An 18,299-nucleotide genomic window follows, 5' to 3' on the forward strand; every position below is an offset into this window, starting at 1 on the left:
GCTCCTATTCGCGAAAAATTCATGCCGCGAATATATCATGTTTTACAGTATGCTTGTGTCAACAATTTAGTTAGTCATGTGAATTTTAAACAAATCAGCACTAAAATGAAAAATCATAAATAGTAACAAAAATGTCATCTCAAGTCTTTTTTTTTTAAGATCAGAGAATAATTGTATGTTATATAGCCCTACCATTCCACTTTAGACCATATTTTTTTAGTACAGAAACTGCAGACATAAAAATCCAGCTGGATCATTCAAAGCCTCCCCCTTCCAATTCTGCTCTCATGGCTGATTGAAATTCAAATGATATCAGCGTGCAATCTGACCTAGGAAGATCAGTTGGAATGGCGCCCTCTAGTGTTACACTCTTACATGGACACTGAATGCATAAAACTACTGTTATTTATGTACAGCAGATTTGAGTGTGATTTTGACTTCAAAAGAAAATTTGCAAAGAAGCTTAAGTACAACTGTGGTGGCTGGAAGAATTGCATCAATTTATAAATCAAATATGATGATAAGCCCCTCTATAAACAGCTGTCTTGTCATGCAGTAGGCCCTTCTGTTCTTACTCTTGACACTTCATTACTTTGAATGCAAAGAATAGAAGATGAAAACTGTTCGAAGAAAATGAAAAAAACAAAAACAAACAAACTTTGGTACAATGCACAGCATGGGATCAGGAGTTGTTCCCAGGAATACAAAGTACAGTTGTACATTGACCAAAGCTAAACTCAAGTGATCACAAACCCAAGCTGATTTCCTCAATGTGTTTCTGTTCTATGTGTCTTTATACTTTAATCAATATGCTCATTAAAAATTAACTTTTCTAGCATAATCAAAGAGCACTTGACTATTATACAACCGCTTTCAGAAAGCAGGGGGAATAATTGCTACCCTTATATGTCAGTATCAAGTTGATGGAATGTGTAATTTTCATGAAAAGTGAATTTTTGTGGAATTCCCTTTATATTTTCCTTAAATATTGTTGTCCACACATATGTCATAACCTCTAGTAGTCTCCTCATCCAGCAGTTCCAACACCAAAATTTTAAAAGTTCATAACTTTTGCGTCGATTGTCCGATTTTCCTCAAACTTTCACTGATGTGTTCTACTAATGTTGATGCATTTACTCAATCCTTATTTGCTCTTTGGGTGTGGGTTCCCTTTAACTGTCCAAAATCTGGTAAATGAGTACATTGGACTGCACATATTTGATGGGTGTCTGGAATCCCAGATTTAGTTTTTGATGTTTACAGTTTAAGACATAGCCATTCCCTCATGGTTGCATGTGCCAAGCTAGAGGGAATCACTTCAGACCAAACTATGAAGTTTTCATCCTGGAGTGCTTGAAGTGGCCCCCAAATCAACAGGGAAAGACTGTCAAAGTATTATATATATATAAGATATATATATATTTTTTTTTTTTGGGGGGGGGGGGGAGGGAATGGGCCTTGCATCTTTCAGAATTAAAAGTCTGGGGTGTGAGAGAACAACTTCATCAGCCAATGTAAATGGCTTATATTTCAATTTTTATACCCCCATCCTCACATATTTTTGTTAAATTAATCTTACAGTATATCTATAGGCACAAACTTTTCTCTTGAGGTCACTCACCCTGCGTTCACATTGGTCCCCACGACGCGGGGACAGTCACCAGAGATCGTATCTTTTTTTACGACTGACCGTCCACACTGATATCTCATCTGTCCCCAAGCTGTGGGGGCGTTGGGTCTTGGGGCAAGCTCTGCCACTTGAAACCAGGCATCGCCAAGTCCGCCATACACGTGGATTGAGTGAATGCAACAATATTAGTAGGAGACATCAGTGAAAGTTTGGGGAAAATCTGACAATCCATTCCAAAGTTATGAATTTTTAAAAATATCTGATTTTTATTGTCTCGCCCACCGGAGGTGAAGGCGAGACTAAGGGATCCAAATGGCGTCCGTCCGTCGTCCGTCCGTCGTCCGTCCGTCGTCCGTCGTCCGTCACAAATGTTAAAGTTTACCTGCAAGACTCTCTTATGATGCATAACTTGAGACTAAGGGATCCAAATGGCGTCCGTCCGTCGTCCGTCCGTCGTCCGTCGTCCGTCACAAATGTTAAAGTTTACCTGCAAGACTCTCTTATGATGCATAACTTGGCAACTGTTACAGCAATGGCAGCCACACTTGGGTGATAGAAGCACTAGGGGTATCTTCATGTTATGGTGTTGTCAGAGGTCATGTGATGAGGTCAAAAGTCATTTGAGGTCATATATTAAAGGGTATGTTAAAGTTTACCTGCAAGACTCTCTTTTGACAAATAACTTCACATAAGTTGCTTGGATTACAACCTAACTTGGGTCATAGATGCACTGGGGGTACCTTCATGTTATGGTGCGGTAAGAGGTCACATGATAAGGTCAAAGGTCATTTGAGGTCATACGTTAAAGTTTACTTGCAAGACTCTCTTATCACACATAACTCAGCACATGTTGCTACAATGGCAATCAAACTTGGGTGATGGTAGATGTCTCTTGGGAAGTTGAAGGTAAACACAAGGTCAAAGGTTACAGACAGGGGTCAACGAACTTTTAGGGCCCAATGTTAAGTTTTTAGGGTGCATTTTGTTTATGGCTCATAACTTTTGATCCCTTTGTCCGTTTGTGCCCAAACTTGGATGGAACATGTCCCTTGGGGAGGTGAAGGTCGTCACAGGTCAAAGGTCACAGACAGGGGTCAACAAACTTTTAGGGCCCAATGTTATGTTTTTAGGGCGCGTTTTGATTGTGGCTCATAACTTTTGATCCCTATGTACGTTTGTGACCAAACTTGGACGGTAGATGTCCCCTGGGGAGTTAAAGGTCATCACAAGGTCAAAGGTCACAGAAAGGGGTCAACAAATTTTTAGGACCCAATGTTAAGTTTTTATGGCGCGTTTCGATTATGGCTCATTACTTTTGATCCCTTTGTCCGTTTGTGACCAAACTTGGATGGTAAATGTCCCTTAGGGTATTGAAGGTCACCACAAGGTCAAAGGTCAAAAGCAGGTCAATTAACTTCTGGGAGTTATAAAAAATATTAATTCCTTGTACGTGAATGGGCGAGACACAATTTGGCGATTGCCTTGTTTCACAAAACTTTACTTTTTGAATAAAGTGCACATTTCTTCGACTTGTCACTGACCTATGTTAAGGGTAATATTATTCCCCCTGCCTTCTGTGAGAGAGAAGTTGAGGGTTCTTTTTTTATGCGTGAAAAGTTGAAATTTTTTATGTTTAATTTTCTTTATTCTTTTATTCTTTCTTTATTTCATTGTACACATATGACATCACAAGCTATAGTAGTGTTCTCATCCAGCCTTGACTGAGCGGAATCTTCAAAAAGTCATAACTTTTGAACGGATTGTCTGATTTTCCTCAAACTCTCTTTGATGGGTTCTCCTAATATTGCTGCATTCACTCAACCCACTTGTCTATGAAGATGATAATGGAAGAGGAGCTTTCAGCTTATACATGTAGCTTGAAACTATTTTACTTTTGCTGTAGTCCGCACATAAACACCTGGTTGGGTTGGATGATGTTTTTATTTCAACTGTAATGGGGGAGGGGGGCTTCATTGCATGCCTTTGATACAATAGTATACAGATTTATGAACTGACAAAGCAATGCACCCAACTCATTTGCATAACCCATGGAATCATCTTTTCATCTTATTTTGGAAGCCCTCCGGTTATGGCCGACAGTTACAGTGTTTTAATACAGTTTTTATGCCTCCGCCACAAAGTGGTGCCGGAGGCATTATGTTTTCGGGTTGTCCGTCCGTCCGTCCGTCCTTCCGTCTGTAATGAATTTTGTGGACAGCGTAACTAAAAAACCTTTTGAGGTATCCTAATGAAACTTGGCATGTATGTGTATTAGGGGGTGAAGTTATGCCTATCAATTTTAGGGTGCACATGCTCAAGGTCAAAGGTCAAAAGGTCAAGGTCAAATACGTAAAATTTCACTATTTCCACCATATCTATGCAATGCCTGAAGATATTTTCTTCAAACTTAGTGTATACATGTATTACCCAATTAAGATTCTCTTGTGAAATTTTGGGGTCATGAGGTCTAAGGTTAAAGGTCAAAAGGTCAAGTAACAATATTAAAACTTCACTTTTCTCTCCGTAACTTGGAAATTGTTCAAGGTATCTTCATGGAACATATACATGTACTAACTGGCAGTGATTATCTAGAGAATTTAGGGTTCATGGGTCAAAGGTCAGAGGTCAAGGGCAACACTTTAACATTTTACTATTTCCCTCATATTTATGCAATGCCAGCAGGATTATTTTTTTTTACACTTGGTATATGCATGTAAAACATAAGAGATTCTCTGGAAACTTTTTTTTTTCGTTTTCTTTTTGCCTCAAAGGTCAATAGGTCAAAGATCAAGGGAAGGTGCTAAACTAAGTTTTTCCTCCATATCTCAGAAGTGGCTCAAGTTATCTTGAAACTTTCTGCATATTTATGCATGTTCTGCCTGACAGTGATTATCCTAAGATGAATTTTAGGGTCAAAGGCCAGATGAAAATGGTAACAATGTACTTTTCAATACAGAAATTGCACTTTTTCTCCATACCTTGAAAATTACTCAATGCATAAACTTACAGTATGAATGGGCAAAGTCAAGTTAAAGTCCTTAAATCCCCAAATACATGCTCTTCTATTCATCCAATTAAACCTAGGTCAAGGAAGGTGAACATTCAACACATTTGTGACAAACTTGTCATTTTAATATTTTGCCAATTTTGTGAAAATGTAATCACACATTGTCCACACATACTATAGACCTATTAGGAGAATCATGCATTATGGCGGAGGCATACCAGTCGCCTTAGCGACATTTCTAGTTTTTTTAAATATGGGGGTGTATAATAGGTACAGTAGACTACAATCTGTATACTCTTACATATTGATCAAGAGATGTGTGTTTAATTGGTAGGGGGAAGGGTTTAATGACACAGCTGTTGCGTGGAATGCCCCACTGCTGTTTTTGGAAGATGAAATGCTTAATTTCAGCATCTGACCAGCCCGTACTGGTATAAATGCCACATGTGTTTTGTGAGTAAGCTATTTTGCCAGAAATTTGGACTTGCAGGACAATTTTACAAACTGCTTAAATTCTGATTTGAAGGGTAATTTCACAAGTGATTGAAGTCAAGATCGATCATTTTGGCTCACGTGTCTGGTTTGCATACAGTACGTCAGTGGATGAGTTTGCAAATTTCTCTGGAATAAAACTATGATATGACATTCGTGATATGTACATTGTAAGTAAAAAAGTAAATGACCATGAGTACGTACAAAGCTGTAGTGTATGTTATACAGTTGATGCACAACTACAAAGTATTCCACTATGGACAGTCAGCATGACTGTGCAGTTCTTAAATATATAGTGATTAGAAAGAAAATGCAAAGATTATTATAAGTAACTGGGAGAAAATGCTGGGATCATTATTGATATTATAATCAACGCCCCCTTAATTGTGAGAAAGAAATACTGTGGAAAAAAATAAGAGAGAAGATTTTGCAAGTCATTGGACCACATATTGTGTGTTTGATACGAAACCCCGAGCAAGGTGCAATGCTGCTTTGCATTGTTTGATTCCAGCATTACTCATCGGAGCAGACACAATCTCTGCCCAAAAGCCCAATGCAGGAGGACTTTGCTTTGAATGTGCTAACAATCAATGGTTGGTACGTGTATGTTTGTAACATACTGAAGGGATCTTCCAGTGCTCAGTCTTCAACTTGACTGTGAGTACACATTGTACTCATATTAGAATCAGAGACAAAAAAAAAACAGCAACAACTCACATGCACACACACACACACAAGTACAACACACATCCATGCAGACACAGACACACACACACACACACTATCTGGCAGAAGGCCAGCTGGGGCAAACACTCTGGCTCTCTGATTGGCTCAGAAAGGACACACCCCCAGGTACTCCCACCTATCAAGTGCATTGGCACTACATGTGTGTGTCTCTGAGGTGTTGAAGTATGCGTGCGTGCTGGGATTATCATGCCTTTTTGTGAATATTCAACTCAGCACTGTAGGAGATGGCAAGGCTGAGTGAGTGGTCCTATGAAGTGTGTAGCTTTGACTGCTTTGACTGGCGATTACAATTTTTGTTACCGTCTTGAAATCTACAAGATTGCGATGAATAAAAAGACTCAGCAGAAGACAAGTTAGTGGTCCTATGAAGTGCGTAGCTTTGACTGGTGACAGCAATTTATGGTACCGTCCTGAAATCTACAAGATTGCACAAATAAAAAGACTCAACAAGCAGAAGACAGCCTTATCTGGTCTATACAGATTACTTCATTGCCTCTACAGGACCACTGGTGCTTGACTAAAGGCTCCTATTAAAATAAGGACCATGGATTACGTAAAGAAGGATCATCTACTTTTGCCCCATTGAAGAAGTCTGTTTATCCAGGAAGTGGAAGCTATGACGTGCCAACTTCTTCTGTGGCAGTAACTCACCAGTGGCTCGATTCCTTTTCCACTTTCGAGGAAATCCTGACTTAAATACGTAGCTGTATCAGACCCGATGCCAACCTGTGAGATTGAAAAATAAATCACAAGCTAATAGTTCTCTATATGCTACAGCAGCATACAAGGAAACAGGTGTTGTGATTTGGCAATTAGTGCACCGCTCCCCTAGATCAATCCAGCTATCCACGCGTCAGCAGGCAAACATTGCAGAGCAATCGAATAATAGTGCCCTGTTGTGGCCATTCACTTGGGCAACTGGCAGTGTGGTGGGGAATTCACTCAGAAACTCCTTTGCTCTAAGGGGTCCATAGATATACCGGCAGGTATCGTGAGCCGAAATGTCTGAACTGGTGGAGATGATCGTGAATGTGCCTGCAAATTGTTGCACCTGAGATCTGCCAACTGCCCCCGGAAGTGTTCAGACCTGACGTTTAGCATTCAGGGTTTGGTCGAATGCAATATTAATGTATTGGAACCACATTTTTTTGTGTGCTCGTGTGGAAAAGCAGCCACACTGGTCTCCTCTCAAACTGTTTGCATGCGATGATGATATGCCTGTAGTGGAAACATCCACTAACCCATGGAATCAGAACAATCAGGTTGTCGAGATGACGCTGTGTGCCTGCCAAGGGCTATTGTCTGAGATGGGATGGAATATGTGAATACTCCCATTGAAGTCTCTGGTGTTATTAGGAGAATTTGTGAAATGCACCATGATCTGCAAAAGCATGTGACTATCATACCTTTATTAACATTGGCAATACTCAAATTCAGTGAAGTTATGCTGCAGTAGGATTTGATGATATTTGAGCACAAAGCAGCATAATTGTCTTGGAAAGTTACGAATGTGGATTTCTCGAGCTCTGCACCTGTTCATTGTGCACGCTTTTACATCTTTACAATCAAGATTTTCAAAGCAGCATACACTTGATTGGCTTCTCGCCTCATAGAATTTCTGCGTAAACTTCATGGAAACATTTGTATTCTGCTTGATGAGATAGAAAGGGAATATACAACATTATTCCTTTGCTTTTTGTTGACTGCAGCTAACTTTTTGGCTTGACATTATTTTCATTCCGACCACGATGCCGTCCATGCACTTTGTACACAATGAGACGGTGAGTATGGTGTAAAGATATACCTGCACAAACAGTGTATTTTCTCTTCAATTTGAAATGAGATGCCTGTCAAAAAGAAAAAAAAACTGACTTTGACATATATTCCTTTTTCAAGCTTGATCTGATCAAATCTGACACCTGCTATTCATTACCGGTATGTTGTTACAAACATGCAGTACACACTGTGTATAAACGTATTATTATTTATTTATTCATTCAGTTTTCTTTACCCAGGGTAGCCCCATCAGTGGTTTACACACTGTTATCATAGGGGGCCCTGCAACAGAATGACAAAATATACAAGCTGTAACAGTTCAACAAACACAAAATAACAAATCAAGGACATTTCTTTTTACAATACATCTTAACATCAACACAATATCAATAGGCCTACTCTATATAAACAAAGAAATGCAAAATTAATCCTTGGCGATAATAATACACAAACTCATATTATTTGAGAAAAAAAACACCTTAACATTAAACAAGAATATAAAAAATACCCGAATTCTACCCCAAGTGAGATGTATGTACAAATGTATGTACATGGTATTCCATACATACAGTGTACATGTACTGTAGGTGCCTACAGGTAGTAGCTTATTATGTGTGGGGAAATTTATTCTGGATTAGGAATGAGTGCAGTTGAAGATTTGTATCATCACGTACTGTACAATCAGAGTCAATAACAATGACGATCCCAATTATAAATGCAGTGCTTGCTCTTGGGACATGCGTGGCTTTTTTCTGACACATCAGCACCTTCAGAATTCACAGCTGGTTGATTTGTTCACCACTTTAAATAGTACATACAACATTTCATTCCCATTCTGATACAGAATGATAAGACCTGATCAGGACAACGAAGAAAACATGTCTGGAGTTTGTAGTACACAACAAATACTTCATATTATGGAGTACATAATTATGAACATGCAACAGGAGTGATGTAATTGAATAGGCCATTTATTAATGCATGTTATTGGGGAAAAGGAATCCTTTGACTTTGAAATATTGTTAGTATTTAAAGTGGCTTCATTCCAACTTCAGAATGTGAATTTATCAATGAAATTTGGGGAACTGAATGAAGAATACATTGACCAGTATACTGTATTGGTGAGATGCTTCATACATACATTACCAGGCCTATATACAGTTGCTCTATGTACATTGTAGTATAAAAGCCTGAGTAGGAGCCCTACAATTTGGAGAATCACTTATTTCTCCCCCCCCCCCCCCATCTTAACCCATTGAGGACGGACTGATTTTGCTACAACACACATTTCCCATAGACACCTGCCCGAGTATACACGGGACTCGTCCTCAACAGGTTAAAATAATACACTGCTCTTTCAGATGTTGTTTGCACTCTGTTTTGTGTGGTAAATGCCTCTTCAGTAATATACGTAGCAGTACCACAGTGATAAAATGCCAAACATTTGTCAAAGGGGGATTCTCTCTTTAAATATTGGCCTCTAATGCTTACAAATTATTGTCTGTTTAGACTCTCAAAAAGTCATCTGTCAAGTGGTTATGAAAAAAGAAAATAATACCAAAACCATTTCAAGAAAAGAAAAGAATCCCCAACCTCAACCAATACAATGAAACAACCAAAGCTGCCTGCTTTTACAGGTTGAAGCGGAAGATGGAATCATTTCTTTGAGTTGGTGCATTTTCAGTCTTTGTTAAATGTCATTGGGAACAGTGAAGAGAGGAATTCCTGAAGGCTATTGTTGTAATTTACGCTTCTTTAATAGAACCAGACGGGAAAAATCTACAGCATTGCAAGGAAGTGGTACTGTGGGGTCCATTCAATAGATATGCTCTGTGGTAGTGTGTGTTTGTATCGAGGACAGAAGAGAATGAAAATGAAAACAAAGATAGTCCAGCAGAAAAAAAAGGAAAGAAAGAGACCCCTCCCCCCCTCCAAAAAAAAGAAAGAAATGAAATAAAGTACACACACACACACACACGTAGTTATGCATGCGCGCACACACAATAGAAGAATGCTCAAACAGGATGTGATTCCTGTATATAGCCTGCTCTTTCCTCATAATGTATTTCGAACAATCATTCAGCATTTTAGTATTCCAGTTCTTCCTTCTTCTCTCTCCCTTCTTCCCCCCCCCCCCCCCATAGCAAAAGCAACAACTCCACAGCGTTTGTTGCTTTTTTTGTTGACTGGATGCATTGAAATAGAAACATCAGTGGGAGAAAATTGAGAGGAACATATACACTGTAAGAAAAGTAGTGCTGGTTCATGGCAAAATTATTGCCATTGTATTGAGCCCTCGTAAAATATCATAGGCACGATGCTGCTTGCACATAATAATTTCCTTTGAATGGCATGGCAATACACTAGGGAGTTCTAATTTGATTGCCAGTACATGGTAATACTTCTGTGCAAAGTATCTTTCATACGTAGCTACAATGTACATTTTGTATTTGCTACATAGATACATGAGTTTGCAGGAATTATTTTTAAGTACGAAATACATCCAGGTACTGAAAAATTGCAAATTGGATTGAGGAAGAATCCTTTCAAGACCAGAGTACCTGAGAATGTGTCCTCTGAGGTGAACCTGGAGAAATTTTGCCTGTCGTGCGGAGTGTGAAAGTAAAAGCGAAATCTTGCATTATGTTGAAGTTGACCTAAACGGAGTAAAGTATAAGAACAGAATGAGCAGATTTCTGTGAAGATTGACTGGAGTTGTTATAACAGAGAGAAGAGTTCTATGGCATTGTCAAGTTTTGTAGGTTTCTACTGATATAGGTGTCAATGACATTTACATATATATCTGAAGTACTGCAAATCCTTCCTAAATAAAAGAATTCCACATAATCTCATTTTCATGAAAAAATACACATTCCATCAGCTTGTTACTTGACATACATATGTTAAGGGCAATATTATCCCTCCTGCTCTCTGAAAGGAGCAAGTCAAATGCTCTTCCATTATGCTAGAAAAGTGAAAATATGTTGCATTTTCTTTATATTTTCTTGATATTGTTGTAGAAAATGACGTTATTAAGTTTAGTAATCTCCTCATTCAGCAATGATGGCACTGAAACTATAAAAGTTCTTAAAGGACAAGTTCACCTTCATAAACATAAGGATTGAGATAATGCAACAATGTTAGTAGAACACATCAGTGAAAGTTTGAGGAAAATTGGACAATCGATGCAAAAGTTATGAATTTTTTAAATTTTTGTGTTGGAACCGCTGGATGAGGAGACTACTACAGCTTGTGAGTCATATGCGTACAACAGTATAAAGAAAATATAAAAGAAAATTCAACATATTCTCACTTTTTTCGCATAATAAAAGAGCAATTGACTTGCCTCTTTCTAAAGGCAGGGGGAATAATATTACCCATAACATTTATCGGTAACGAGTCAGGGGAATTTGTACTTTTTTTCAAAAGATGGAATTTTGTGAAATTCTCTTTATATTTTCCTTATATTGTTGTACGCATGTGACATCTAAGTTATTCATACACTGCAGTAGTCTTCTCATCCAGCGGGTACTGCACAAAAACTTCAAAAATTCATAACTTTTGAACGGATTGTCTGATTTTCCTCAAACTTTCAATGATGTGTTCTACTAATATTGCTACATTCTCTCAATCCTTATGTTTATGAAGGTGAACTTGTCCTTTAACTTTTGTGTCGATTGCCCAAATTTCTTTAAACTTTCACTGATGTGTTCTACTATTATTATTGCTGTATTCACTCAATTGACATGTATATTTGGGCTTTTGTTTCCTTTAACCTGTTGAAGACGAGTCCTGAGAGTACTCTGGCAGGTGTCTATGGGATATGCCTGTTATAGCAAAATCAGTTCGTCCTCAACGGGTTAATGGACTAAGGACAGCCATGCTACATTGTAGATAGACAGGTTTGGAGATGCAACTTTGTTTATGAAACCTGAGATGGCATAGGCTGAAGCTAATACATTGTACATGCCCTCGAATTAGTAGTAGTAGTAGTAGTAGTAGTAGTAGCAGTAGTAGTAGTAGTAGTAGTAGTAGTAGTAGTAGTAGTAGTAGTAGTAGTAGTAGTAGTAGTAGTAGTAGTTTATATTGAAAGCATATATCTACACAGCCACATTCTTTCATGCACAGATGTCATGCAGGACTGATAAAAAAATGACACTCAAACAAAAGAGAATCGTATCTAATTCAAGCACTTGTGGAAGCTGCTTCCTGTTGAGAGTTCTATTCTCTAAAGTGAATTGAACTCCTCTAGGGTAAACAACCCCTTTAAGGGTGAGTCAGCTGTTTATTCCAAGACCAGGAAGTTTGTATGAAGGTATTTTTTGTCTTTTGTGAACAATACTCAGGGTTTCAAAAGTTGGTAGAAATCATTCTTTGGGGAAACAGGTGAGTGAATAAGTACTATATGTGTGGTTTGAGAATGCATTCGATGAACAAAGTGGCCCCACTTTGTCTGGGCCCACTCTTTTGGGGAAGGTATAAAATGCTTACATTTCAGAAATTTGTTGTTGTTTTTTGCTTCTTGTCGTTTGTCTGCTAGCGATAAAGATTGAAAGAAAAATTGCGAACTTATTTTGATAAAATTACTTGGACAAGTTTGTTGTGGTACAAGGAACGAATTAGTTTATGGTGGTGAACTAGATATTTGAAGGATGCTAGCACAGTTCTATGGCGTTAGTAACCCTAGGGCCCCAGCTAAGGTTGTGGCTCCTTGAGTGCTTCTAGTTTTGCCTGTGGAGGCATGTTGATCACACCAAAATTGCCGTTGCCTGTCGCAGTGTTGTGTATGCATAAAAAAATATCAGAACTGAATTGCAGTTCAGTTCGAGTGCTTTGTTGTATGGTGTACACTGTATGATATGGGACTTCTGCTGCCATATGCACAGCACACTCTGCAGTTTTTACAAATTATATTATCAATTATGCCATTTTATGTCGTGAAAACAAATCCTCTTCTTTTGCAGTCTTTTATGATTGAAACCATCATGTTTGTTTTGCAGCTAAAAAATTGATTTTTGCTATGCCAGGGTTGTATCCATTTGGTGCAAGGATTGTCATTAAAATCATGCTCTGTGTGACGACTCGCCACTTTTGGCACAAAGTCTGTGCATTGTGACAAGAGACTTTGAAGTGTAAATAGTAAAAACAGGAAAATTGATTGGCATCTTGTGGTCAGGGCACATCACCAATCTATATTCTGATCTTTTCAAACTTCAGTTTGATAGACTACTTTTGTCCATATACTAATTATCTGTAAAGGGATTAAAATGAGATAATCTTGATCAGAAATGTTCATCAAAAATCATAATCAGTTATATTGACTTTGAAAAGACAGCTGCACTAGAGCAGAGTTGACAGGCATTGCCCCTTTGGTAGGTCAGGTGTTTTGGTTGAGCCAAATGAAGCAAATATTGGCACATATTGTTGATATCTTTAAATAAATCATATGCATATATTGTAAAGTTCATTCATGATTATACTGTACATACAATGTACAGGACAACCAGTTGTGTAGTGTGTCTGTGCCTAGCACTGTCTAACATGATGCATTAATACCAAACTATTATGCCATTGCTTATTATCATTGAAGCATAATGATGTAGAGAACACAGTGGAATAATGCACAATAACAACAACATTTGCATCAAGAACAACAAGAAAGCCGGTTGGAAAAAACAAACAAACAGTTGAGACAGATTGCATAGGCTGAATATGACGTGAGACCGGTGCATTTAATCCATACGTACCGGCATTTAAGCTGTGATATCATCCAATTAGCTGCGGAATCTCAGCAACTTGACCCCTGTGGTTAGACTGTGTTTCCAGCAAGTGGCCTTTGGTCAAGCGTCCAATTGCTCAAGTGGAAGACTGGATGAAATAGATATTAGTGGTATGTGGACAATATCTAGGTAAACTTGTCCATTTTTACAAGATTCTAAAATCTCAATAAAAGAGTGCTGTGCACCTGACATGTAAGGCAGTGGGTCAAATCTTGATACCAGCAGATCAATTTCATGACACAAATTGTACCTATAGTTACTTGATCTTTTCACACGCATTAGATAGACAAATGTCTGTAGGTGATAGAAAAATGCTTTGTAGTGTGTAGTATTGCAATATATCAGCCTTTTATGTGATACTACAGTAGTCAAACAGTTTCAACCGTTCATTCCTACAGCATAAAACGACATTTTTTGTTTCTTAATTTTTTTAAATAGGGATGAGTTTTGGCCCATTGATATGACTCTTTAACATGCTAGCGAGTGCTCATGTAAAAGCTGTAGGGCCTAAAAAAAAAAAAAAAAAAACAGACCAAAAAAAAAAAAGCATTGTACAATATTTCAAAAGGAGAACAAACTTTATTAAATACAATTAAAAATTGGGAAGATTACCAAACCCCAGGAGAGACTAAAATATTATTGGAAAATTATTTCATAATTTGTCAACATATTGTAAGTGACAAGCAGGTCAGTCTTACAATCAACTTTTTGCATTTACTGTATAGTATGATAACTGTTGTTGGAAGTTTAACTTTGGTTAATGTGCTATTAAGTAATCATGTACACTTTGTAGATTTGTGTGGCAGTGATTTTTATTAACTGTGAACATTTCACTGAAGTTGACCCTAAATCCTCTCCTCAGTCCAAAGAGAAAAAAAATAGGTTACTCTTCCCTGTGGAATTCAATGTCATATTTCTGGTCATACCCTATAGGAAAACTGTAAAAGTCAACAACCCAGCTGAAATTCAACCGTAAAAGACGAGAGCAAAGGAACACTTTTATCTCATTCAGGAAAATTTTGTTGTGTAATGAATATCTATTCAGATAAAAGGACCCTGTTACGTAATATTGATGTTGGAGTTTCTCTAATGGTGTAAAGATAAGACTGCACTTTTGAAGCTCTGTGCTGCTAGTTAAAGGACAAGTCCACCTTCATATACATGTGGATTGAGTGAATGCAGTAATATTAGTAGAACACATCAGTGAAAGTTTGGGGAAAATCAGACAATCTGTTCAAAAGTTATGAATTTTTAAAGTATCTGCGTAGTCACTGCTGGATGAGAAGACTACTACAGTGTATGATGTCATATGCGTACAACCATTATAAAGAAAATAAAAATAGAATTTCACAAACTTTACTTTACTTTTTGAATAAAGTGCACATTTCTTTGACTTGTTACTGACATATGTTAAGGGTAATATTATTCCCCCTGACTTCTGTAAGAGAGAAGTCAAATGTTCTTTTGTTATGCGAGAAAAGTGAAAATATGTTGAATTTTCTTTATTCTTTCTTTATATCGTTGTACTCATGTGACATCACAAACTATAGTAGTCTTCTCATCCAGCCTTGAGTGAGCAGAAACTTCAAAAATTCATAACTTTTGAACGGATTGTCCGGTTTTCCTCAAACTCTCAATGATGTGTTCTGCTAAGGCTGCGTTCATGCGAAACTAGAATTGCGTTCCTAAACACGTTTAGTCGCTAAACGTGTTTAGTTGCGTTGCGTTCATGCGATTTTTCCATTTAAACGCGTTTCAAAACGCCGATCTGAAACGCGGAAAAAAGGGCGTTTTGAATCATGATTCTGCCAGAATCACGATCGCAGAAGCCGCATGAACGCAACCGTGATTTCAATCATGATTCTATGACGTCATTGTGCGCTGTGCGCATGCGTGTCTAATGGGGTATCCCACAGCTTCTTGTTCTGTTCGCGCGCTTGTGTACGTCTTATGAATCGTGTGTTTCGGTATCAAACTTGCATTTGTTGGTTTACATCAACGCCACACACCGATTCTATGCTAGTATATAGCTGTTTGATATACATGTAATTACTCTCCGATTGAGTTGATAATAGTAGTGGCTGCAGCGCTGTGTCTACCAAGGGAAGCAATTGGAGAGACGAAGAATTAAGATTTTTCGATCTGTGGGCAGAGCCTGAATGCCACATCTTATTGAAAAGTATTCACCGAAATATAAACGTAAAGGCCTATAATAAACTGACTGATCAGTTGTTATAAGGTGGTCTGGCTCGAGTTGCAGAGACAAGGTCAAACTGCGCAGTATGCTGCGCAATGGCAAAGAATGAGCAGCGCCAGAATCAGCGTCGCGAAAGTCCGCATGAACGCTCTTCCGCTGAGACCGTGATTTGAAACGCCGTTTTGAATCATGATTCATGTTTGTGATTCTGGCTACGAAATTCGCATGAACGCGGCCTAATATTGCTGCATTCACTCAACCCACATGTCTATGAAGATGAACTTGTCCTTTAAGAAGAAAACGTAACAAAGCATGAAGCTAGAGGGTAGCTTCAACTATTAAAGGGAAGCATCTGGAATGACAGTAAAGGTAATCACCAGGCTAAGAAATGCTTTGTTTATATGTTTTTGCAGAAAACACATATCAGTGATGTGAGCATTGCCAGCCATGATTTCAGTACCTGGTACCGGTATTTAAAGAGAAAACCAAGAAATACACAATGGTGTCTGCAAAATTTATACAGTTAGCATATTCTGTGCGTAATTTTTTTTGTCTGCATTTGCTTTGGTAATGATGCATTTGATGCTTATTACACACAGGCTTGAAAGTGACACAATGAAAAGATGGACTTATTGCACTATGAAAAAAGGACTCATTGCACAATCAAAAGAAGGACTTATTTGCTGAATTAAAAGAAGGCTTTATTGCACAATGAAAAAGAAGGGATTTGCAGCTTAATCACAAAAAGAACAGTCTTCAAGGGTGTTGTGGGATATCATTCACCTACAAGTGTACTAATAACTGATCGGTCCTTGAGGGAGACTAGCTAGCCTACAATTGTAGATCTTCCTACCTACTCGGTCACTGTTTTGCCCTGCCTGTGTGATACTGATAGGGTAAGCACTATTTGGGCACCCGTCCCACTTCATCATGAATATTCATCAGGCAGTAAGATACTGTACTAGTAAATGGCAGAACGCTGGATACGTAGATACATAGAATGTAAAAACGTATCGCCGGGAAATTCGAAAAATTGCATCAACGGGGGATGTTAAAACGTCTCGTCGGGAGATGGAAAAATGTTCAGTTTTGCCGGGAAATGTAAAAACGCTGCCGGGAAAGGTAAAAATCATGTATTTCCACGGTATTACGGATACATGTAGATGATGAATATTCATGATGAAGCGGGATGGGTGCCCAAATAGTGCTTACCTACTGATAGACCCTCTAGCACGTTGATACCATGGAGTGGAAAGTCTGGCCCAGCTCAGATATATTTGAGAATCCTCATAACGAATAAGCCAGTTCGGGGTTCCAGTTTGAGCATGAGCAGAAAAAGTCATTTGTACCGAGAGACAGGTTGGTTTTTAATTTCACTGAGCTAAGCATCTGTAACGCTGTGATTATTCATGGAATCCTTGTGAATGGTACCTGCCAGTACATCCACCTGACAGCAAGCCTGGTATTTGGCAATGTTAACAGAAAACAGCACAATACTTCCCAAAGTGTTGATTGACGAACCATTCTGGTCACTTCATCTGCGCATGTTCATTCTCTGTTAGAATACGAGTTCCATAAATTGCTATGTTGGGCAAGCTGCTGCATTATGTCACTTTGAATTGAGTGAAGTGCCTAACCAACTGAGAAAAATGAAAGGTCATTTGTACCCATGTGCACATGAGCTATCTCCGAACTGGCTTATTGTGTACAGCTTTATTACTGATCTCTCTGTATTAAAGGACAAGTCCACCTTCATAATATTATACATTAAGATTGAGAGAATGCAGCAATATTAGTAGAACACATCAGTGAAAGTTTGGGGGAAATCGGACAATCCGTTCAAAAGTTATGAATATTTTAAGTATCTGCGCAGTCACTGCTGGATGAGAAGACTACTACAGTGTATGATGTCACATGCGTAAAACTATATAAGGAAAATAAAAAGAGAATTTCACAAAACTTTACTCTTTGAATAAAGTGCACATTTCTTCAACTTGCTCCTGACGTATGTTAAGGCTAATATTATTCCCCCTGCCTTCTGAAAGAGAGAAGTCGAGTGTTCATTTGTTATGCAAGAAAAATGGAAATATGTTGAATTTTCTTTATTCTTTCTTTACATCGTTGTACTCATGTGACATCACAAGCTTACTTAGTCTTTTTATCCAGCCATGACTGAGCAGAAACTTCAAAAATTCATAACTTTTGAACGGATTGTCCGATTTTCCTCAAACTCTCACTGATGTGTTCTACTATATTGCTGCATTCACTCAACCCACATGTCTATGAAGGTGAACTTGTCCTTTAAAGATAGTACACACATCTGAAGATCTTGACTGTAATCGGCCATTTACATGTACTGGTGAGCATATGCTTCGATACGTACAATGATATTCACTGACCAGAACTGTAAATTTTTGAATGTACCTTGGTGAGCACAGAATGAATTGGGCCACCCATTCCCCACGTTGAGAGTTAGACCCCGTTTACAGTGCGAGGCTCGGCCGCGGCTCGGCCCAGCCCCACTTCAGTGTAAACGCGCAAAAGGCCAAATGCGGGGCCAAAATTGGCCTTGCATTGGGCCTCGCTCTGGACGTGGTCTCCGACTGCGGCCGAGTCCGGTCTTTTCTCAGTGTAAACGCAAACTGGGCCAAATGCGCGGCCAATTTTAGT

At 38.5% G+C, this 18,299-nt stretch overlaps 1 protein-coding gene across 1 annotated transcript in view; it reads left to right on the top strand.

Moving 5' to 3' along the window:
• Positions 1–7,624: 7,624 nt before the first annotated feature.
• Positions 7,625–18,299, top strand: part of LOC139713987 (glycogen debranching enzyme-like) — a gene marked incomplete at its 3' end in the record, with an annotated part of 40,444 nt that continues 29,769 nt past the window's right edge. The window contains exon 1 of the mRNA XM_071625708.1: positions 7,625–7,657. Within this exon, the coding sequence (XP_071481809.1) occupies positions 7,625–7,657 (33 nt within the window). The remainder of the gene's footprint in view (positions 7,658–18,299) is intronic.

This window comes from Diadema antillarum, unplaced genomic scaffold, assembly GCF_040938485.1.
Source record: "Diadema antillarum isolate AM-2024a unplaced genomic scaffold, OU_Dant_1.0 seq00002121_RagTag, whole genome shotgun sequence".
In the NCBI taxonomy this organism is placed as follows: domain Eukaryota; kingdom Metazoa; phylum Echinodermata; class Echinoidea; order Diadematoida; family Diadematidae; genus Diadema; species Diadema antillarum.